We start from the raw sequence: 25,137 nt of genomic DNA, 5'->3' as shown, positions 1-25,137 counted from the left end.
CTCTTATGATCAGCAGGGTCCTCTCTCCTGTAGAGTGTAAGCTCTTATGGTCAGCAGGGTCCTCTCTCCTGTAGAGTGTAAGCTCTTATGGTCAGCAGTGTCCTCTCTCCTGTAGAGTGTAAGCTCTTATGATCAGCAGTGTCCTCTCTCCTGTAGAGTGTAAGCTCTTATGGTCAGTAGTGTCCTCTCCTGTAGAGTGTAAGCTCTTATGGTCAGCAGTGTCCTCTCCTGTAGAGTGTAAGCTCTTATGGTCAGTAGTGTCCTCTCCTGTAGAGTGTAAGCTCTTATGGTCAGCGGGGTCCTCTCCTGTAGAGTGTAAGCTCTTATGCTCAGCAGTGTGTCTCCTGTAGAGTGTAAGCTCTTATGGTCAGCAGTGTCCTCTCTCCTGTAAAGTGTAAGCTCTTATGGTCAGCAGTATCTTCTCTCCTGTAGAGTGTAAGCTCTTATGGTCAGCAGGGTCCTCTCTCCTGTAGAGTGTAAGCTCTTATGGTCAGCGGGGTCCTCTCTCCTGTAGAGTGTAAGCTCTTATGGTCAGCGGGGTCCTCTCTCCTGTAGAGTGTAAGCTCTTATGATCAGCGGGGTCCTCTCTCCTGTAGAGTGTAAGCTCTTATGGTCAGCGGGGTCCTCTCTCCTGTAGAGTGTAAGCTCTTATAATCAGCAGGGTCCTCTCTCCTGTAGAGTGTAAGCTCTTATGATCAGCGGGGTCCTCTCTCCTGTAGAGTGTAAGCTCTTATGGTCAGCAGTGTCCTCTCTCCTGTAGAGTGTAAGCTCTTATGGTCAGCAGTGTCTCTCCTGTAGAGTGTAAGCTCTTATGATCAGCAGTGTCCTCTCCTGTAGAGTGTAAGCTCTTATGATCAGCGGGGTCCTCTCCTGTAGAGTGTAAGCTCTTATGGTCAGCAGTATCTTCTCTCCTGTAGAGTGTAAGCTCTTATGATCAGCAGTGTCCTCTCTCCTGTAGAGTGTAAGCTCTTATGGTCAGCAGTGTCCTCTCTCCTGTAGAGTGTAAGCTCTTATGGTCAGCAGGGTCCTCTCTCCTGTAGAGTGTAAGCTCTTATGGTCAGCAGGGTCCTCTCTCCTGTAGCGTGTAAGCTCTTATGGTCAGCAGGGTCCTCTCTCCTGTAGAGTGTAAGCTCTTATGGTCAGCGGGGTCCTCTCTCCTGTAGAGTGTAAGCTCTTATGATCAGCGGGGTCCTCTCTCCTGTAGAGTGTAAGCTCTTATGGTCAGCGGGGTCCTCTCTCCTGTAGAGTGTAAGCTCTTATAATCAGCAGGGTCCTCTCTCCTGTAGAGTGTAAGCTCTTATGGTCAGCAGTGTCTCTCCTGTAGAGTGTAAGCTCTTATAATCAGCAGGGTCCTCTCTCCTGTAGAGTGTAAGCTCTTATGATCAGCGGGGTCCTCTCTCCTGTAGAGTGTAAGCTCTTATGGTCAGCGGTGTCCTCTCTCCTGTAGAGTGTAAGCTCTTATGGTCAGCAGTGTCCTCTCTCCTGTAGAGTGTAAGCTCTTATGGTCAGCAGTGTCTCTCCTGTAGAGTGTAAGCTCTTATGATCAGCAGTGTCCTCTCTCCTGTAGAGTGTAAGCTCTTATGATCAGCAGTGTCCTCTCTCCTGTAGAGTGTAAGCTCTTATGGTCAGCGGGGTCCTCTCTCCTGTAGAGTGTAAGCTCTTATGGTCAGCAGGGTCCTCTCTCCTGTAGAGTGTAAGCTCTTATGATCAGCAGGGTCAGGAGATGACGGGGACGCAGACGATAAGGACTCATTCAGACTAATGTGAATAACGTCCATGTGCTGTGCAGGGAAATCACACATGCAGGAGTTTTCTCGCACCGATCGCCCACTGAAGTCAATGGGTAAGTGAAAATCACGCACAGCGCTCGGCTGTACATCGGTGTGCGGTGCGTGACTTACGTATCAATTCCATTGAAAATAATAAAGAATAAAAGACGTGCTTTGCAGATGCGATAACGCAAGATTTACGGACCTGATTCACGCGCATGAATGAGGCCTAAGATGCTGCGCACAGAACACGGACCCTAGAAATCATCATCATCATCATCTCTGGCTGGGGAGGGGGTAACGTCATGCAGTAACTCGCGCAGACGATAGATGAGTAATCACTAAAATCAACACCCCCCCCCCCCCCCCGCTCTGCGCATCGACATAATTACGGTTCGGTGGTGAATTAAATCCATCAACTTTGTTTGAAGTAAATGAAGCCACAGATAGAAAACGGCATGAACCCCAAACCCTGGGGGCTCCCACCGTAACAAGCGGCCAAACACCGGCCCCCAATATACCGCTGACCCCCGGACACAGATGACTGCGGTCTGAGGTCCGGGGGGGGGGGGACGACGACGACAATGTTACACTATTACCACAGATCTGTAGAGATGTTACCGGTCTGAGGAAAGGGACAGAAGACCCCACAATGCGGCTTCTTCAGGGGCCCCAATATTCATCCCCCGGGTCCTCAGACATCAGTGTCCGGGGGTCAGCGGTATATTGGGGGCCGGTGTTTGGCCGCTTGTTACGGTGGGAGCCCCCAGGGTTTGGGGTTCATGCCGTTTTCTATCTGTGGCTTCATTTACTTCAAACAAAGTTGATGGATTTAATTCACCACCGAACCGTAATTATGTCGACGCACAGAGCGGGGGAGACGGGACGGACGTGGCAGCAGTTGTGCGGTGCCGGCAGACCTGCGATTACCAGCGGCAAGAAAGACGACAAGTCAGGAGCTGAAGATAAAGCCCAGCACACAAGGGGTTAAACGATAGTCATACAATCCATGGAGCAGGACAACAACCCCCATTATCTGCACCTTCTGTGAGCGGTTAACCCCTTTGTAGCCGCCAGTCACCAACATTCCAGGCGAAAACAGCGCAAAACACGTAGCAGAACGCACAGCGGTCCCCAGACACCCCGTCCACACATCGGTCCCCGGACGCCCCCTCCACCCGCGCCGCGGTCCCCGGACGCCCCCTCCACCCGCGCCGCGGTCCCCGGACGCCCCCTCCACACGCGCCGCGGTCCCCGGACGCCCCCTCCACACGCGCAGCGGTCCCCGGACGCCCCCTCCACACGCGCAGCGGTCCCCGGACGCCCCCTCCACACGCGCAGCGGTCCCCGGACGCCCCCTCCACACGCGCAGCGGTCCCCGGACGCCCCCTCCACCCGCGCCGCGGTCCCCGGACGCCCCCTCCACACGCGCCGCGGTCCCCGGACGCCCCCTCCACACGCGCAGCGGTCCTCGGACGCCCCGTCCACCCGCGCAGCGGTCCCCGGACGCCCCGTCCACCCGCGCAGCGGTCCCCGGACGCCCCCTCCACACGCGCAGCGGTCCCCGGACGCCCCGTCCATCCACACCGCGGTCCCTCCGTCCTCCCCGGGGCTCAGGCCTCTTACCGAAGTATTCCTTCTTCATGTGCATCTCCAGCTCCTTCTCCAGCTCCAGGGTCAGCGCCTCCAGCCTCTTCTCCGCCTGGCTGGGGCCGCTCTCCTTGGATGGGGTGACTTGGTACGGCAGCTTGAAGCGGTGCAGGGTGGCGGAGCCCTTGGCGGAGCTGTACCCGTAGGAGGCGGCGGCGGGCTCGGCCGTGTGCTGCTCGTGTCTGGGGGGAGACTGTGCGAGCAGCTTGTAGTGTCCGACTTCCCCGACTTCCTGCGGCAGGGCCTCTTCCTGCAACCCCGGCCCCAGCATGGAGGAGCGGGGGGAGGGCCCGGACACGTCGGGGTAAGCCCCCATGGACCCGCGGGAGCTACGGGAACTGCGGGAACTGTGGCTGGAGATGCTGGAGCGGGGACTGACCAGAGTGGCGGCTCTACCGTCCTGCAGGCACAGGCTGGAGCGGGGGCTGATCACCGCGCCGTGCCCCCCGCCGTCCGCCTCCGGGTTGCCGGTGGAGTAGCTGGAGCGGGGACTGACGTGCCGCTGGTCGTAGCCCATGCTGATGCCGCTGGTGCGGTTGCTGCTCGGCTTGGAGCCGCAGTCGTTGAGGCTGGCTCGGGGACTCGAGTGTTTGCTGGTGTCGCTGGCGGTGCTGGCGTAGCTGGAGCGGGGACTCAGCGTCTCGTACTGGCCCAGGCTGGAGCGGGGACTCGGCACTACCAGGCTGGAGCGGGGGCTGGAGTACTTGCCGAGCTCCTGGCAGGGGGTCGCCGTGCTGGACCTGGGACTGCCGCTCCCCCCGGGGTACATGCCCGGCCTCCCCGAGTAGCAGGGCAGCGCGACCTCCGCCTCCTTGCGGCTCAGGGGCCCCGGCTGCGCGGGGTACGTCTTGTAGGGGTCGGAGGGGCAGTGCGGCAGGTAGTGCAGGAGGCCGCCGCTGCTGCCGCCGTTCAGTCTCCGGGGCCGGCTCTTCTCCAGGCACAGCTCATCCATCAGCCGGCCCACGTCCTCCTCCATGTACTGCTCCATGCTGCTGCGGGGGCCCCCGGCGGAGCTGACACTGGTGCGGCTGCTGGCAGGGAGGGAAGCTTCATCCCAGCCCGGGTAGCGCGGTTCAGGGCTCTGGGGGCGGCAGGGGCCCCGCCAGGCGGAGGAGAGGGCACTGGAGCGGGCGGACTCTTTTACTGCTGCCGCCGCCGCTTCTCTCACTTCTGTGTCTTTTAGTCCCGGACAGGAATGCGCGGAGGGAGATGGCGGTGCTGAGGCTGCGAGGAATGTGCTGCGGCCGCACAATGCCCGGCGGGATCACTGCGCACTGTGCAAGAACTCAGCACGACCCCCGTATAAGACACATGCACCCCCTGTAACCCATTATAATGTACCTCCATATAATACTAATACACCCCCTGTACCCCATATAATCCTAATACACCCCCTGTACCCCCATATAATCCTAATACACCCCCTGTACCCCCATATAATACTAATACACCCCCTGTACCCCCATATAATACTAATACACCCCCTGTACCCTCATATAATACTAATACACCCCCTGTACCCCCATATAATACTAATACACCCCCTGTACCCCCATATAATACTAATACACCCCCTGTACCCCCATATAATACTAATACACCCCCTGTACCCCAATATAATACTAATACACACCCTGTACCCCCATATAATACTAATACACCCCCTGTACCCCCATATAATACTAATACACCCCCTGTACCCCCATATAATCCTAATACACCCCCTGTACCCCCATATAATACTAATACACCCCCTGTACCGCCATATAATACTAATACACCCCCTGTACCCCCATATAATACTAATACACCCCCTGTACCCTCATATAATACTAATACACCCCCTGTACCCCCATATAATACTAATACACCCCCTGTACCCCAATATAATACTAATACACCCCCTGTACCCCCATATAATACTAATACACCCCCTGTACCCCCATATAATACTAATACACCCCCTGTACCCCAATATAATACTAATACACACCCTGTACCCCCATATAATACTAATACACCCCCTGTACCCCCATATAATACTAATACACCCCCTGTACCCCCATATAATCCTAATACACCACCTGTACCCCCATATAATACTAATACACCCCCTGTACCCCCATATAATACTAATACACCCCCTGTACCCCCATATAATACTAATACACCCCCTGTACCCCCATATAATACTAATATACCCCCTGTACCCCCATATAATACTAATACACCCCCTGTACCCCCATATAATACTAATACACCCCCTGTACCCCAAATAATACTAATACACCCCCTGTACTCCAATATAATACTAATACACCTTCTGTACTCCCAAATAATACTAATACACCCCCCCTGTACCCCATATGCTAATACACCCCTGTACCCCCAAATAATACTAATAAACCCCCCTTGTACCCCAATATAATACTATTATACCCCCTGTACCCCAATATAATACTATTACACCCCCTGTACCCCCAAATAATACTAATACACCCCTGTACCCCAATATAATACTATTACACCCCCTGTACCCCAATATAATACTAATACACCCGCTGTACCCCAATATAATACTAATACACCCCCTGTACCCCCATATAATCCTAATACACCCCCTGTACCCCCATATAATCCTAATACACCCCCTGTACCCCCATATAATACTAATACACCCCCTGTACCCCCAAATAATACTAATACACCCCTGTACCCCAATATAATACTATTACACCCCCTGTACCCCAATCTAATACTAATACACCCCCTGTACTCCAATATAATACTAATACACCCCTGTACCCCCAAATAATACTAATACACCCCCTGTACCCCAATATAATACTAATACACCCCCTGTACTCCAATATAATACTAATACACCCCCTGTACCCCAATATAATACTATTACACCCCCTGTACCCCAATCTAATACTATTACACCCCCTGTACCCCAATATAATACTAATACACCCCCTGTACTCTAATATAATACTATTACACCCCCTGTACCCCAATATAATACTAATACACCCCCTGTACTCTAATATAATACTAATACACCCCCTGTACCCCAATATAATACTAATACACCGCCTGTACCCCAATATAATACTAATACACCCCCTGTACCCCCATATAATACTACTGCACCCCCTGTACCCCAATATAATACTAATACACCCCCTGTACCCCCATATAATCCTAATACACCCCCTGTACCCCCATATAATACTAATACACCCCCTGTACCCCCATATAATACTAATACACCCCCTGTACCCCCATATAATACTAATACACCCCCTGTACCCCCATATAATACTAATACACCCCCTGTACCCCCATATAATACTAATACACCCCCTGTACCCCCATATAATACTAATATACCCCCTGTACCCCAATATAATACTAATACACCCCCTGTACCCCCATATAATACTAATACACCCCCTGTACCCCCATATAATACTAATACACCCCCTGTACCCCAAATAATACTAATACACCCCCTGTACTCCAATATAATACTAATACACCTTCTGTACTCCCAAATAATACTAATACACCCCTGTACCCCAATATAATACTAATACAGCCCCTGTACCCCAATATAAAACTAATACACCCCCTGTACCCCCATATAATACTAATACACCCCTGTACCCCCGTATAATACTAATACACCCCCTGTACCCCCAGATAATACTAATATTCCCCCTGTACCCCCATATAATACTAATACACCCCTTGTACCCCCATATAATACTAATACACCCCCTGTACCCCCATATAATACTAATACACCCCCTGTACCCAATATAATACCGATCTACCCCCTGTATAATAACTGCCCCTGTATAATACTGATCTACCACCTGTATAATAACTGCCCCTGTATAATACTGATCTACCCCCTGTATAATAACTGCCCCTGTATAATACTGATCTACCCCCTGTATAATAACTGCCCCTGTATAATACTGATCTACCCCCTGTATAATAACTGCCCCTGTATAATACTGATCTACCCCCTGTATAATAACTGCCCCTGTATAATACTGATCTACCCCCTGTATAATAACTGCCCCTGTATAATACTGATCTACCCCCTGTATAATAACTGCCCCTGTATAATACTGATCTACCTCCTGTATAATAACTGCCCCTGTATAATACTGATCTACCCCCTGTATAATAACTGCCCCTGTATAATACTGATATACCCCCTGTATAATAACTGCCCCTGTATAATACTGATCTACCCCCTGTATAATAACTGCCCCTGTATAATACTGATCTACCCCCTGTATAATAACTGCCCCTGTATAATACTGATCTACCCCCTGTATAATAACTGCCCCTGTATAATACTGATCTACCTCCTGTATAATAACTGCCCCTCTATAATACTGATCTACCCCCTGTATAATAACTGCCCCTGTATAATACTGATCTACCCCCTGTATAATAACTGCCCCTGTATAATACTGATCTACCCCCTGTATAATAACTGCCCCTGTATAATACTGATCTACCCCCTGTATAATAACTGCCCCTGTATAATACTGATCTACCCCCTGTATAACTGCCCCTGTATAATACTGATCTACCCCCTGTATAATAACTGCCCCTGTATAATACTGATCTACCCCCTGTATAATACTGATCTACCCCCAGTATAATAACTGCCCCTGTATAATACTGATCTACCCCCTGTATAATAACTGCCCCTGTATAATACTGATCTACCCCCTGTATAATACTGATCTACCCCCAGTATAATAACTGCCCCTGTATAATACTGATCTACCCCTGTATAATAACTGCCCCCTGTATAATACCTGCCCCTGTATAATACTCATCTACCCCCTGTATAATAACTGCCCCTGTATAATACTGATCTAACCCCTGTATAATACTGATCTACCCCCTGTATAATAACTGCCCCTGTATAATACTGATCTACCCCCTGTATAATAACTGCCCCTGTATAATACTGATCTACCCCTGTATAATAACTGCCCCTGTATAATACTGATCTACCCCCTGTATAATAACTGCCCCTGTATAATACTGATCTACCCCCTGTATAATAACTGCCCCTGTATAATACTGATCTACCCCCTGTATAATAACTGCCCCTGTATAATACTGATCTACCCCCTGTATAATAACTGCCCCTGTATAATACTGATCTACCCCCTGTATAATAACTGCCCCTGTATAATACTGATCTACCCCCTGTATAATAACTGCCCCTGTATAATACTGATCTACCCCCTGTATAATAACTGCCTCTGTATAATACTGATCTACCCCCTGTATAATAACTGCCCCTGTATAATACTGATCTACCTCCTGTATAATAACTGCCCCTGTATAATACTGATCTACCCCCTGTATAATAACTGCCCCTGTATAATACTGTTCTACCCCTGTATAATAACTGCCCCTGTATAATACTGATCTACCCCCTGTATAATAACTGCCTCTGTATAATACTGATCTACCCCCTGTATAATAACTACCCCTGTATAATAACTGCCCCTGTATAATACTGATCTACCCCCTGTATAATAACTGCCCCTGTATAATACTGATCTACCTCCTGTATAATAACTGCCCCTGTATAGTACTGATCTACCCCCCTGTATAATAACTGCCCCTGTATAATACTGATCTACCCCCTGTATAATAACTGCCTCTGTATAATACTGATCTACCCCCTGTATAATAACTGCCTCTGTATAATACTGATCTACCCCCTGTATAATAACTGCCCCTGTATAATAACTGCCCCTGTATAATAACTGCCCCTGTATAATAACTGCCCCTGTATAATACTGATCTACCCCCTGTATAATAACTGCCCCTGTATAATACTGATCTACCCCCTGTATAATAACTGCCCCTGTATAATACTGATATACCCCCTGTATAATAACTGCCCTGTATAATACTGATCTACCCCCTGTATAATAACTGCCCCTGTATAATACTGATCTACCCCCTGTATAATAACTGCCCCTGTATAATACTGATCTACCCCCTGTATAATAACTGCCCCTGTATAATACTGATCTACCCCCTGTATAATAACTGCCCCTGTATAATACTGATCTACCCCCTGTATAATAACTGCCCCTGTATAATACTGATCTACCTCCTGTATAATAACTGCCCCTGTATAATACTGATCTACCCCCTGTATAATAACTGCCCCTGTATAATACTGATATACCCCCTGTATAATAACTGCCCCTGTATAATACTGATCTACCCCCTGTATAATAACTGCCCCTGTATAATACTGATCTACCCCCTGTATAATAACTGCCCCTGTATAATACTGATCTACCCCCTGTATAATAACTGCCCCTGTATAATACTGATCTACCCCCTGTATAATAACTGCCCCTGTATAATACTGATCTACCCCCTGTATAATAACTGCCCCTGTATAATACTGATCTACCCCCTGTATAATAACTGCCCCTGTATAATACTGATCTACCTGTATAATAACTGCCCTGTATAATACTGATCTACCCCCTGTATAATAACTGCCCCTGTATAATACTGATCTACCCCCTGTATAATAACTGCCCCTGTATAATACTGATCTACCCCCTGTATAATAACTGCCCCTGTATAATACTGATCTACCCCCTGTATAATACTGATCTACCCCCAGTATAATAACTGCCCTGTATAATACTGATCTACCCCTGTATAATAACTGCCCCCTGTATAATACCTGCCCCTGTATAATACTCATCTACCCCCTGTATAATAACTGCCCCTGTATAATACTGATCTAACCCCTGTTATAATACTGATCTACCCCTGTATAATAACTGCCCCTGTATAATACTGATCTACCCCCTGTATAATAACTGCCCCTGTATAATACTGATCTACCCCTGTATAATAACTGCCCCTGTATAAACTGATCTACCCCCTGTATAATAACTGCCCCTGTATAATACTGATCTACCCCCTGTATAATAACTGCCCCTGTATAATACTGATCTACCCCCTGTATAATAACTTGCCCCTGTATAATACTGATCTACCCCCTGTATAATAACTGCCCCTGTATAATACTGATCTACCCCTGTATAATAACTGCCCCTGTATAATACTGATCTACCCCCTGTATAATAACTGCCCCTGTATAATACTGATCTACCCCCTGTATAATAACTGCCTCTGTATAATACTGATCTACCCCCTGTATAATAACTGCCCCTGTATAATACTGATCTACCTCCTGTATAATAACTGCCCCTGTATAATACTGATCTACCCCCTGTATAATAACTGCCTCTGTATAATACTGATCTACCCCCTGTATAATAACTACCCCTGTATAATAACTGCCCCTGTATAATACTGATCTACCCCCTGTATAATAACTGCCCCTGTATAATACTGATCTAACCTCCTGTATAATAACTGCCCCTGTATAGTACTGATCTACCCCCCTGTATAATAACTGCCCCTGTATAATACTGATCTACCCCCTGTATAATAACTGCCTCTGTATAATACTGATCTACCCCCTGTATAATAACTGCCTCTGTATAATACTGATCTATCCCCCTGTATAATAAATGCCCCTGTATAATACTGATCTACCCCTGTATAATAACTGCCCCTGTATAATAACTGCCCCTGTATAATAACTGCCCCTGTATAATAACTGCCCCTGTATAATACTGATCTACCCCCTGTATAATAACTGCCCCTGTATAATACTGATCTACCCCCTGTATAATAACTGCCCCTGTATAATACTGATCTACCTCCTGTATAATAACTGCCCCTGTATAATACTGATCTACCCCCTGTATAATAACTGCCCCTGTATAATACTGATATACCCCCTGTATAATAACTGCCCCTGTATAATACTGATCTACCCCCTGTATAATAACTGCCCCTGTATAATACTGATCTACCCCCTGTATAATAACTGCCCCTGTATAATACTGATCTACCCCCTGTATAATAACTGCCCCTGTATAATACTGATCTACCCCCTGTATAATAACTGCCCCTGTATAATACTGATCTACCCCCTGTATAATAACTGCCCCTGTATACTGATCTACCCCCTGTATAATAACTGCCCCTGTATAATACTGATCTACCCCCTGTATAATAACTGCCCCTGTATAATACTGATCTACCCCCTGTATAATAACTGCCCTGTATAATACTGATCTACCCCCTGTATAATAACTGCCCTGTTACAATACTGATCTACCCCCTGTATAATAACTGCCCCTGTTATAATACTGATCTACCCCCTGTATAATAACTGCCCCTGTATAATACTGATCTACCCCCTGTATAATAACTGCCCCTGTATAATACTGATCTACCCCCTGTATAATACTGATCTACCCCCAGTATAATAACTGCCCCTGTATAATACTGATCTACCCCTGTATAATAACTGCCCCCTGTATAATACCTGCCCTGTATAATACTCATCTACCCCCTGTATAATAACTGCCCCTGTATAATACTGATCTAACCCCTGTATAATACTGATCTACCCCCTGTATAATAACTGCCCCTGTATAATACTGATCTACCCCCTGTATAATAACTGCCCCTGTATAATACTGATCTACCCCTGTATAATAACTGCCCCTGTATAATACTGATCTACCCCCTGTATAATAACTGCCCCTGTATAATACTGATCTACCCCCTGTATAATAACTGCCCCTGTATAATACTGATCTACCCCCTGTATAATAACTGCCCTGTATAATACTGATCTACCTCCTGTATAATAACTGCCCCTGTATATTACTGATCTGCCCCCTGTATAATAACTGCCCCTGTATAATACTGATCTACCCCCTGTATAATAACTGCCCCTGTATAATACTGATCTACCCCCTGTATAATAAACTGCCCCTGTATAATACTGATCTACCCCCTGTATAATAACTGCCCCTGTATAATACTGATCTACCCCCTGTATAATACTGATCTACCCCCTGTATAATAAATGCCCCTGTATAATACTGATCTACCCCCTGTATAATAACTGCCTCTGTATAATAACTGCCCCTGTATAATACTGATCTACCCCCTGTATAATACTGATCTACCTCCTGTATAATAACTGCCCCTGTATATTACTGATCTACCCCTGTATAATAACTGCCCCTGTATAATACTGATCTACCCCCTGTATAATAACTGCCCCTGTATAATACTGATCTACCCCCTGTATAATAACTGCCCCTGTATAATACTGATCTACCCCCTGTATAATACTGCCCCTGTATAATACTGATCTACCCCCTGTATAATAACTGCCCTGTATAATACTGATCTACCTCCTGTATAATAACTGCCCTGTATAATACTGATCTAACCCTGTATAATAACTGCCCCTGTATAATACTGATCTACCCCCTGTATAATAACTGCCCCTGTATAATACTGATCTACCCCCTGTATAATAACTGCCCCTGTATAATACTGATCTACCCCCTGTATAATAACTGCCCCTGTATAATACTGATCTACCCCCTGTATAATAACTGCCCCTGTATAATACTGATCTACCCCCTGTATAATAACTGCCCCTGTATAATACTGATCTACCCCCTGTATAATAACTGCCCCTGTATAATACTGATCTACCCCCTGTATAATAACTGCCTCTGTATAATACTGATCTACCCCCTGTATAATAACTGCCCCTGTATAATACTGATCTACCTCCTGTATAATAACTGCCCCTGTATAATACTGATCTACCCCCTGTATAATAACTGCCTCTGTATAATACTGATCTACCCCCTGTATAATAACTACCCCTGTATAATAACTGCCCCTGTATAATACTGATCTACCCCCTGTATAATAACTGCCCCTGTATAATACTGATCTACCTCCTGTATAATAACTGCCCCTGTATAGTACTGATCTACCCCCTGTATAATAACTGCCCCTGTATAATACTGATCTACCCCCTGTATAATAACTGCCCCTGTATAATACTGATCTACCCCCTGTATAATAACTGCCCCTGTATAATACTGATCTACCCCCTGTATAATAACTGCCTCTGTATAATACTGATCTACCCCCTGTATAATAACTGCCCCTGTATAATAACTGCCCCTGTATAATAACTGCCCCTGTATAATAACTGCCCCTGTATAATACTGATCTACCCCTGTATAATAACTGCCCCTGTATAATACTGATCTACCCCCTGTATAATAACTGCCCCTGTATAATACTGATCTACCTCCTGTATAATAACTGCCCCTGTATAGTACTGATCTACCCCCTGTATAATAACTGCCCCTGTATAATACTGATCTACCTCCTGTATAATAACTGCCCCTGTATAATACTGATCTACCCCCCTGTATAATAACTGCCCCTGTATAATACTGATCTACCCCCTGTATAATAACTGCCCCTGTATAATACTGATCTACCCCCTGTATAATAACTGCCCCTGTATAATACTGATCTACCTCCTGTATAATAACTGCCCCTGTATAATAACTGCCCCTGTATAATACCGATCTACCCCCCTGTATAATAACTGCCCCTGTATAATACTGATCTACCCCCTGTATAATACCTGCCCCTGTATAATACTGATCTACCCCCTGTATAATAACTGCCCCTGTATAATACTGATCTACCCCCTGTATAATAACTGCCCCTGTATAATACTGATCTGCCCCCTGTATAATACCTGCCCCTGTATAATACTGATCTACCCCCTGTATAATAACTGCCCCTGTATAATACTGATCTACCCCCTGTATAATAACTGCCCCTGTATAATACTGATCTACCTCCTGTATAATAACTGCCCCTGTATAATACTGATCTACCCCCTGTATAATAACTGCCCCTGTATAATACTGATCTACCTCCTGTATAATAACTGCCCCTGTATAATACTGATCTACCCCCTGTATAATAACTGCCCCTGTATAATACTCATCTACCCCCTGTATAATAACTGCCCCTGTATAATACTGATCTACCTCCTGTATAATAACTGCCCCTGTATAATACTGATCTACCCCCTGTATAATAACTGCCCCTGTATAATACTGATCTACCTCCTGTATAATACTGATCTACCCCTGTATAATAACTGCCCCTGTATAATACTCATCTACCCCCTGTATAATAACTGCCCCTGTATAATACTGATCTATCCCCTGTATAATAACTGCCCCTGTATAATACTGATCTACCCCTGTATAATAACTGCCCCTGTATAATACTGATCTACCCCCTGTATAATAACTGCCCCTGTATAGTACTGATCTACCCCCCTGTATAATAACTGCCCCTGTATAATACTGATCTACCCCCTGTATAATAACTGCCCCTGTATAATACTGATCTACCCCTGTATAATAACTGCCCCTGTATAATACTGATCTACCCCCTGTATAATAACTGCCCCTGTATAATACTGATCTACCCCCTGTATAATAACTGCCCCTGTATAATACTGATCTACCTCCTGTATAATAACTGCCCCTGTATAATACTGATCAACCCCCTGTATAATAACTGCCCCTGTATAATACTCTTCTACCCCCTGTATAATAACTGCCCCTGTATAATACTGATCTATCCCCTGTATAATAACTGCCCCTGTATAATACTGATCTACCCCCTGTATAATACCTGCCCCTGTATAATACTGATCTACCCCTGTATAATAACTGCCCCTGTATAATACTGATCTACCCCCTGTATAATAACTGCCTCTGTATAATACTGATCTACCCCCTGTATAATAACTGCCTCTGAATGATACTGATCTACCCCCTGTATAATAACTGCCTCTGTATAATACTGATCTACCCCCTGTATAATAACTGCCCCTGTATAATACTGATCTACCCCTGTATAATAACTGCCCCCGTATAATACTGATCTACCTCCTGTATAATAACTGCCTCTGTATAATACTGATCTACCTCCTGTATAATAACTGCCTCTGTATAATACTGATCTACCCCCTGTATAATAACTGCCTCTGTATAATACTGATCTACCCCCTGTATAATAACTGCCCCTGTATAATACTGATCTACCCCCTGTATAATAACTGCCCCTGTATAATACTGATCTACCCCATGTATAATAACTGCCCCTGTATAATACTGATCTACCCCTGTATAATAACTGCCCCTGTATAATACTGATCTACCCCCTGTATAATAACTGCCTCTGTATAATACTGATCTACCCCCTGTATAATAACTGCCTCTGTATAATACTGATCTACCCCCTGTATAATAACTGCCCCTGTATAATACTGATCTATCCCCTGTATAATAACTGCCCCTGTATAATACTGATCTACCCCTGTATAATAACTGCCCCTGTATAATACTGATCTACCCCCTGTATAATAACTGCCCCTGTATAGTACTGATCTACCCCCCTGTATAATAACTGCCCCTGTATAATACTGATCTACCCCCTGTATAATAACTGCCCCTGTATAATACTGATCTACCTCCTGTATAATAACTGCCCCTGTATAATACTGATCAACCCCCTGTATAATAACTGCCCCTGTATAATACTGATCTACCCCCTGTATAATAACTGCCCCTGTATAATACTGATCTACCTCCTGTATAATAACTGCCCCTGTATAATACTGATCAACCCCCTGTATAATAACTGCCCCTGTATAATACTGATCTATCCCCTGTATAATAACTGCCCCTGTATAATAACTGCCCCTGTATAATAACTGCCCCTGTATAATACTGATCTACCCCCTGTATAATAACTGCCCCTGTATAATACTGATCTACCCCCTGTATAATAACTGCCCCTGTATAATACTGATCTACCCCCTGTATAATACCTGCCCCTGTATAATAACTGCCCCTGTATAATACTGATCTACCCCTGTATAATAACTGCCCCCCTGTATAATACTGATCTACCCCTGTATAATAACTACCCCCTGTATAATAACTGCCCCTGTATAATACTGATCTACCCCCTGTATAATAACTGCCCCTGTATAATACTGATCTACCCCCCTGTATAATAACTGCCCCTGTATAATACTGATCTACCCCCTGTATAATACTGATCTACCCCCTGTATAATAACTGCCCCTGTATAATACTGATCTACCCCCTGTATAATAACTGCCCCTGTATAATACTGATCTACCCCCTGTATAATAACTGCCCCTGTATATTACTGATCTACCCCCTGTATAATAACTGCCCCTGTATAATACTGATCTACCCCCTGTATAATAACTGCCCCTGTATAATACTGATCTACCCCCTGTATAATAACTGCCCCTGTATAATACTGATCTACCCCCTTTATAATAACTGCCCCTGTATAATACTGATCTACCCCCTGTATAATAACTGCCCCTGTATAATACTGATCTACCCCCTGTATAATAACTGCCCCTGTATAAGACTGATCTACCCCCCTGTATAATAACTGCCCCTGTATAATACTGATCTACCCCCTGTATAATAACTGCCCCTGTATAATACTGATATTCCCCCTCTATAATAACTGCCCCTGTATAATACTGATCTACCCCCTGTATAATAACTGCCCCTGTATAATACTGATCTACCCCCTGTATAATAACTGCCCCTGTATATTACTGATCTACCCCCTGTATAATAACTGCCCCTGTATAATACTGATCTACCTCCTGTATAATAACTGCCCCTGTATAATACTGATCTACCCCCTGTATAATAACTGCCCCTGTATAATACTGATCTACCCCCTGTATAATAACTGCCCCTGTATAATACTGATCTACCCCTGTATAATAACTGCCCCTGTATAATACTGATCTACCCCCTGTATAATAACTGCCCCTGTATATTACTGATCTACCCCCTGTATAATAACTGCCCCTGTATAATACTGATCTACCCCCTGTATAATAACTGCCCCTGTATATTACTGATCTACCTCCTGTATAATAACTGCCCCTGTATAATACTGATCTACCCCCTGTATAATAACTGCCCCTGTATAATACTGATCTACCCCCTGTATAATAACTGCCCCTGTATAATACTGATCTACCCCCTGTATAATAACTGCCCCTGTATAATACTGATCTACCCCCTGTATAATAACTGCCCCTGTATAATACTGATCTACCCCCTGTATAATAACTGCCCCTGTATAATACTGATCTACCCCCTGTATAATAACTGCCCCTGTATATTACTGATCTACCCCCTGTATAATAACTGCCCCTGTATAATACTGATCTACCCCCTGTATAATAACTGCCCCTGTATAATACTGATCTACCCCCCTGTATAATACTGATCTACCCCCTGTATAATAACTGCCCCTGTATAATACTGATCTACATCCTGTATAATAACTGCCCCTGTATAATACTGATCTACCCCCTGTATAATAACTGCCCCTGTATAATACTCATCTACCCCCTGTATAATAACTGCCCCTGTATAATACCGATCTACCCCCCTGTATAATAACTGCCCCTGTATAATACTGATCTACCCCCTGTATAATACCTGCCCCTGTATAATACTGATCTACCCCCTGTATAATAACTGCCCCTGTATAATACTCATCTACCCCCTGTATAATAACTGCCCCTGTATATTACTGATCTACCCCCTGTATAATACTGATCTACCCCCTGTATAATAACTGCCCCTGTATAATACTCATCTACCCCCTGTATAATAACTGCCCCTGTATAATACTGATCTACCCCCTGTATAATAACTGCCCCTGTATAATACTGATCTACCTCCTGTATAATAACTGCCCCTGTATAATACTGATCTACCCTCTGTATAATAACTGCCCCTGTATAATACTGATCTACCCCCTGTATAATACCTGCCCCTGTATAATACTGATCTACCTCCTGTATAATAACTGCCCCTGTATAATACTGATCTACCCCCTGTATAATAACTGCCCCTGTATAATACTGATCTACCCCCTGTATAATAACTGCCCCTGTATAATACTGATCTACCCCCAGTATAATAACTGCCCCTGTATAATACTGATCTACCCCCCTGTATAATAACTGCCCCTGTATAATACTGATCTACCCCCTGTATAATAACTGCCCCTGTATAATACTCATCTACCCCTGTATAATAACTGCCCCTGTATAATACTGATCTACCCCCTGTATAATAACTGCCCCTGTATAATACTGATCTACCCCCAGTATAATAACTGCCCCTGTATAATACTGATCTACCCCCAGTATAATAACTGCCCCTGTATAATACTGATCTACCCCCCTGTATAACAACTGCCCCTGTATAATACTGATCTACCCCCTGTATAATACTGATCTACCCCCTGTATAATAACTGCCCCTGTATAATACTGATCTGCCCCCTGTATAATACCTGCCCCTGTATAATACTGATCTACCTCCTGTATAATAACTGCCCATGTATATTACTGATCTACCCCCTGTATAATAACTGCCCCTGTATATTACTGATCTACCCAATGTATAATAACTGCCCCTGTATAATACTGATCTACCCCCTGTATAATAACTGCCCCTGTATAATACTGATCTACCCCCTGTATAATATCTGCCCCTGTATAATACTGATCTACCTCCTGTATAATAACTGCCCCTGTATAATACTGATCTACCCCCTGTATAATAACTGCCCCTGTATAATACTGATCTACCCCCTGTATAATAACTGCCCCTGTATAATACTGATCTACCCCCCTGTATAATAACTGCCCCTGTATAATACTGATCTACCCCCTATATAATAACTGCCCCTGTATAATACTGATCTACCCCCTGTATAATAACTGCCCCTGTATATTACTGATCTTCCCCCTGTATAATAACTGCCCCTGTATAATACTGATCTACCCCCTGTATAATAACTGCCCCTGTATAATACTGATCTACCTCCTGTATAATAACTGCCCATGTATATTACTGATCTACCCCCTGTATAATAACTGCCCCTGTATAATACTGATCTATCCCCTGTATAATAACTGCCCCTGTATAATACTGATCTACCCCCTGTATAATAACTGCCCCTGTATAATACTGATCTACCCCCTGTATAATAACTGCCCCTGTATAATACTGATCTACCTCCTGTATAATAACTGCCCCTGTATAATACTGATCTATCCCCTGTATAATAACTGCCCCTGTATAATACTGATCTACCCCCTGTATAATAACTGCCCCTGTATAATACTGATCTACCCCCTGTATAATAACTGCCCCTGTATATTACTGATCTACCCAATGTATAATAACTGCCCCTGTATAATACTGATCTACCCCCTGTATAATAACTGCCCCTGTATAATACTGATCTACCCCTGTATAATAACTGCCCCTGTATAATACTGATCTACCCCCTGTATAATATCTGCCCCTGTATAATACTGATCTACCTCCTGTATAATAACTGCCCCTGTATAATACTGATCTACCCCCTGTATAATAACTGCCCCTGTATAATACTGATCTACCCCCTGTATAATAACTGCCCCTGTATAATACTGATCTACCCCCCTGTATAATAACTGCCCCTGTATAATACTGATCTACCCCCTATATAATAACTGCCCCTGTATAATACTGATCTACCCCCTGTATAATAACTGCCCCTGTATATTACTGATCTTCCCCCTGTATAATAACTGCCCCTGTATAATACTGATCTACCCCCTGTATAATAACTGCCCCTGTATATTACTGATCTACCCCCTGTACAATAACTGCCCCTGTATAATACTGATCTACCCCCAGTATAATAACTGCCCCTGTATAATACTCATCTACCCCCTGTATAATAACTGCCCCTGTATAATACTGATCTACCCCCTGTATAATAACTGCCCCTGTATAATACTGATCTACCCCCCTGTATAATAACTGCCCCTGTATAATACTGATCTACCCCCTGTACAATAACTGCCCCTGTATAATACTGATCTACCCCCAGTATAATAACTGCCCCTGTATAATACTGATCTACCCCCTGTATAATAACTGCCCCTGTATAATACTGATCTACCCCCCTGTATAATAACTGCCCCTGTATAATACTGATCTACCCCCTGTATAATAACTGCCCCTGTATAATACTGATCTACCTCCTGTATAATAACTGCCCCTGTATAATACTGATCTACCCTCTGTATAATAACTGCCCCTGTATAATACTGATCTACCCCTGTATAATAACTGCCCCTGTATAATACTGATCTACCTCCTGTATAATAACTGCCCCTGTATAATACTGATCTACCCCCTGTATAATAACTGCCCCTGTATAATACTGATCTACCCCCTGTATAATAACTGCCCCTGTATAATACTCATCTACCCCCTGTATAATAACTGCCCCTGTATAATACTGATCTACCCCCTGTATAATACTGATCTACCCCCTGTATAATAACTGCCCCTGTATAATACTGATCTACCCCCTGTATAATAACTGCCCCTGTATAATACTGATCTACCTCCTGTATAATAACTGCCCCTGTATAATACTGATCTACCCCCCTGTATAATAACTGCCCCTGTATAATACTGATCTACCCCCTGTATAATAACTGCCCCTGTATAATACTGATCTACCCCTGTATAATAACTGCCCCTGTATAATACTCATCTACCCCCTGTATAATAACTGCCCCTGTATAATACTGATCTACCCCCTGTATAATAACTGCCCCTGTATAATACTGATCTACCCCCTGTATAATAACTGCCCCTGTATAATACTGATCTACCCCCTGTATAATACTGATCTACCCCCTGTATAATAACTGCCCCTGTATAATACTGATCTACCTCCTGTATAATAACTGCCCCTGTATAATAACTGCCCCTGTATAATACCGATCTACCCCCCTGTATAATAACTGCCCCTGTATAATACTGATCTACCCCCTGTATAATACCTGCCCCTGTATAATACTGATCTACCCCCTGTATAATAACTGCCCCTGTATAATACTGATCTACCCCCTGTATAATAACTGCCCCTGTATAATACTGATCTGCCCCCTGTATAATACCTGCCCCTGTATAATACTGATCTACCCCCTGTATAATACCTGCCCCTGTATAATACTGATCTACCCCCTGTATAATAACTGCCCCTGTATAATACTGATCTACCCCCTGTATAATAACTGCCCCTGTATAATACTGATCTGCCCCCTGTATAATACCTGCCCCTGTATAATACTAATCTGCCCCCTGTATAATAACTGCCCCTGTATAATACTGATCTACCCCCTGTATAATAACTGCCCATGTATATTACTGATCTACCCCCTGTATAATAACTGCCCCTGTATAATACTGATCTACCCCCTGTATAATAACTGCCCCTGTATAATACTGATCTACCCCCTGTATAATAACTGCCCCTGTATATTACTGATCTACCCAATGTATAATAACTGCCCCTGTATAATACTGATCTACCTCCTGTATAATAACTGCCCCTGTATAATACTGATCTACCCCCTGTATAATAACTGCCCCTGTATAATACTGATCTACCCCCTGTATAATAACTGCCCCTGTATAATACTGATCTACCCCCTGTATAATAACTGCCCCTGTATAATACTGATCTACCCCCTGTATAATAACTGCCCCTGTATAATACTGATCTACCTCCTGTATAATAACTGCCCCTGTATAATACTGATCTACCTCCTGTATAATAACTGCCCCTGTATAATACTGATCTACCCCCTGTATAATAACTGCCCCTGTATAATACTGATCTACCCCCTGTATAATAACTGCCCCTGTATATTACTGATCTACCCCCTGTATAATAACTGCCCCTGTATAATACTGATCTACCCTCTGTATAATAACTGCCCCTGTATAATACTGATCTACCCCCTGTATAATAACTGCCCCTGTATAATACTGATCTACCCCCTGTATAATAACTGCCCCTGTATAATACCGATCTACCCCCTGTATAATAACTGCCCCTGTATAATACTGATCTACCCCCTGTATAATAACTGCCCCTGTATAATACTGATCTACCTCCTGTATAATAACTGCCCCTGTATAATACTGATCTACCCCCTGTATAATAACTGCCCCTGTATAATACTGATCTACCCCTGTATAATAACTGCCCCTGTATAATACTGATCTACCCCCTGTATAATAACTGCCCCTGTATAATACTGATCTACCCCCTGTATAATAACTGCCCCTGTATAATACTGATCTACCCCCTGTATAATAACTGCCCCTGTATAATACTGATCTACCCCCTGTATAATAACTGCCCCTGTATAATACTGATCTACCCCCTGTATAATAACTGCCCCTGTATAATACTGATCTACCCCCTGTATAATAACTGCCCCTGTATAATAACTGCCCCTGTATAATACTGATCTACCCTCCTGTATAATAACTGCCCCTGTATAATACTGATCTACCCCCTGTATAATAACTGCCCCTGTATAATACTGATCTACCTCCTGTATAATAACTGCCCCTGTATAATACTGATCTACCCCTGTATAATAACTGCCCCTGTATAATACTGATCTACCCCCTGTATAATAACTGCCCCTGTATAATACTGATCTACCCCCTGTATAATAACTGCCCCTGTATAATACTGATCTACCCCCTGTATAATAACTGCCCCTGTATAATACTGATCTACCCCCTGTATAATAACTGCCCCTGTATAATACTGATCTACCCCCTGTATAATAACTGCCCCTGTATAATACTGATCTACCCCCTGTATAATAACTGCCCCTGTATAATACTGATCTACCCCCTGTATAATAACTGCCCCTGTATAATACTGATCTACCCCCTGTATAATAACTGCCCCTGTATAATACTGATCTACCCCCTGTATAATAACTGCCCCTGTATAATACTGATCTACCCCCTGTATAATACCTGCCCCTGTATAATACTGATCTACCCCCTGTATAATAACTGCCCCTGTATAATACTGATCTACCCTCTGTATAATAACTGCCCCTGTATAATACTGATCTACCCCCTGTATAATACCTGCCCCTGTATAATACTGATCTACCCCCTGTATAATAACTGCCCCTGTATAATACTGATCTACCTCCTGTATAATAACTGCCCCTGTATAATACTGATCTACCCCCTGTATAACAACTGCCCCTGTATAATACTGATCTACCCCCTGTATAATAACTGCCCCTGTATAATACTGATCTACCCCCTGTATAATAACTGCCCCTGTATAATACTGATCTACCCCCTGTATAATAACTGCCCCTGTATAATACTGATCTACCCCATGTATAATAACTGCCCCTGTATAATACTGATCTACCCTCTGTATAATAACTGCCCCTGTATAATACTGATCTACCCCCTGTATAATAACTGCCCCTGTATAATACTGATCTACTCCCTGTATAATAACTGCCCCTGTATAATACTGATCTACCCCCTGTATAATAACTGCCCCTGTATAATACTGATCTACCCCCTGTATAATAACTGCCCCTGTATAATACTGATCTACCCCCTGTATAATAACTGCCCCTGTATAATACTGATCTACCCCCTGTATAATAACTGCCCCTGTATAATACTGATCTACCCCATGTATAATAACTGCCCCTGTATAATACTGATCTACCCCCTGTATAATAACTGCCCCTGTATAATACTGATCTACCCCCTGTATAATAACTGCCCCTGTATAATACTGATCTACCCCCTGTATAATAACTGCCCCTGTATAATACTGATCTACCCCCTGTATAATAACTGCCCCTGTATAATACTGATCTACCCCCTGTATAATACTGATCTACCCCTGTATAATAACTGCCCCTGTATAATACTGATCTACCCCCTGTATAATAACTGCCCCTGTATATTACTGATCTACCCCCTGTATAATAACTGCCCCTGTATAATACTGATCTACCTCCTGTATAATAACTGCCCCTGTATAATACTGATCTACCCCCTGTATAATAACTGCCCCTGTATAATACTGATCTACCCCCCTGTATAATAACTGCCCCTGTATAATACTGATCTACCCCCTGTATAATAACTGCCCCTGTATAATACTGATCTACCCCCCTGTATAGTAACTGCCCCTGTATAATACTGATCTACCCCCTGTATAATAACTGCCCCTGTATAATAACTGCCCCTGTATAATACTGATCTACCCCCCTGTATAATACCTGCCCCTGTATAATACTGATCTACCCCCTGTATAATAACTGCCCCTGTATAATACTGATCTACCCCCTGTATAATAACTGCCCCTGTATAATACTGATCTACCCCCCTGTATAATACCTGCCCCTGTATAATACTGATCTACCCCCTGTATAATAACTGCCCCTGTATAATACTGATCTACCCCCTGTATAATAACTGCCCCTGTATAATACTGATCTACCCCCTGTATAATACTGATCTACCCCCTGTATAATAACTGCCCCTGTATAATACTGATCTACCCCCTGTATAATAACTGCCCCTGTATAATACTGATCTACCCCCCTGTATAATAACTGCCCCTGTATAATACTGATCTACCTCCTGTATAATAACTGCCCCTGTATATTACTGATCTACCCC

The 25,137-nt window shown here is 44.2% G+C and overlaps 1 protein-coding gene across 2 annotated transcripts in view; it reads right to left on the bottom strand.

Moving 5' to 3' along the window:
* WTIP (WT1 interacting protein) overlaps positions 1 to 25,137 on the bottom strand; it is a 61,409-nt gene that overhangs the window by 23,634 nt on the left and 12,638 nt on the right. Inside the window, exon 1 of one of the 2 annotated variants that reach the window (XM_075838275.1) lies at positions 3,396 to 4,611. The exons of the other annotated variant lie outside the window; for it this stretch is intronic. Coding sequence (XP_075694390.1) covers positions 3,396 to 4,407 — 1,012 coding nt within the window. The 5' untranslated portion in view covers positions 4,408 to 4,611. Of the gene's footprint in view, positions 1 to 3,395; positions 4,612 to 25,137 lie in introns of those variants that run through there. 2 annotated transcript variants of the gene reach the window in all.

This window comes from Rhinoderma darwinii, chromosome 9, assembly GCF_050947455.1.
Source record: "Rhinoderma darwinii isolate aRhiDar2 chromosome 9, aRhiDar2.hap1, whole genome shotgun sequence".
Classification (NCBI taxonomy): Eukaryota; Metazoa; Chordata; class Amphibia; order Anura; family Rhinodermatidae; genus Rhinoderma; species Rhinoderma darwinii.
Note: the sequence above shows the minus strand (reverse complement) of the source record. Positions and strands in the feature narration are given on the sequence as shown.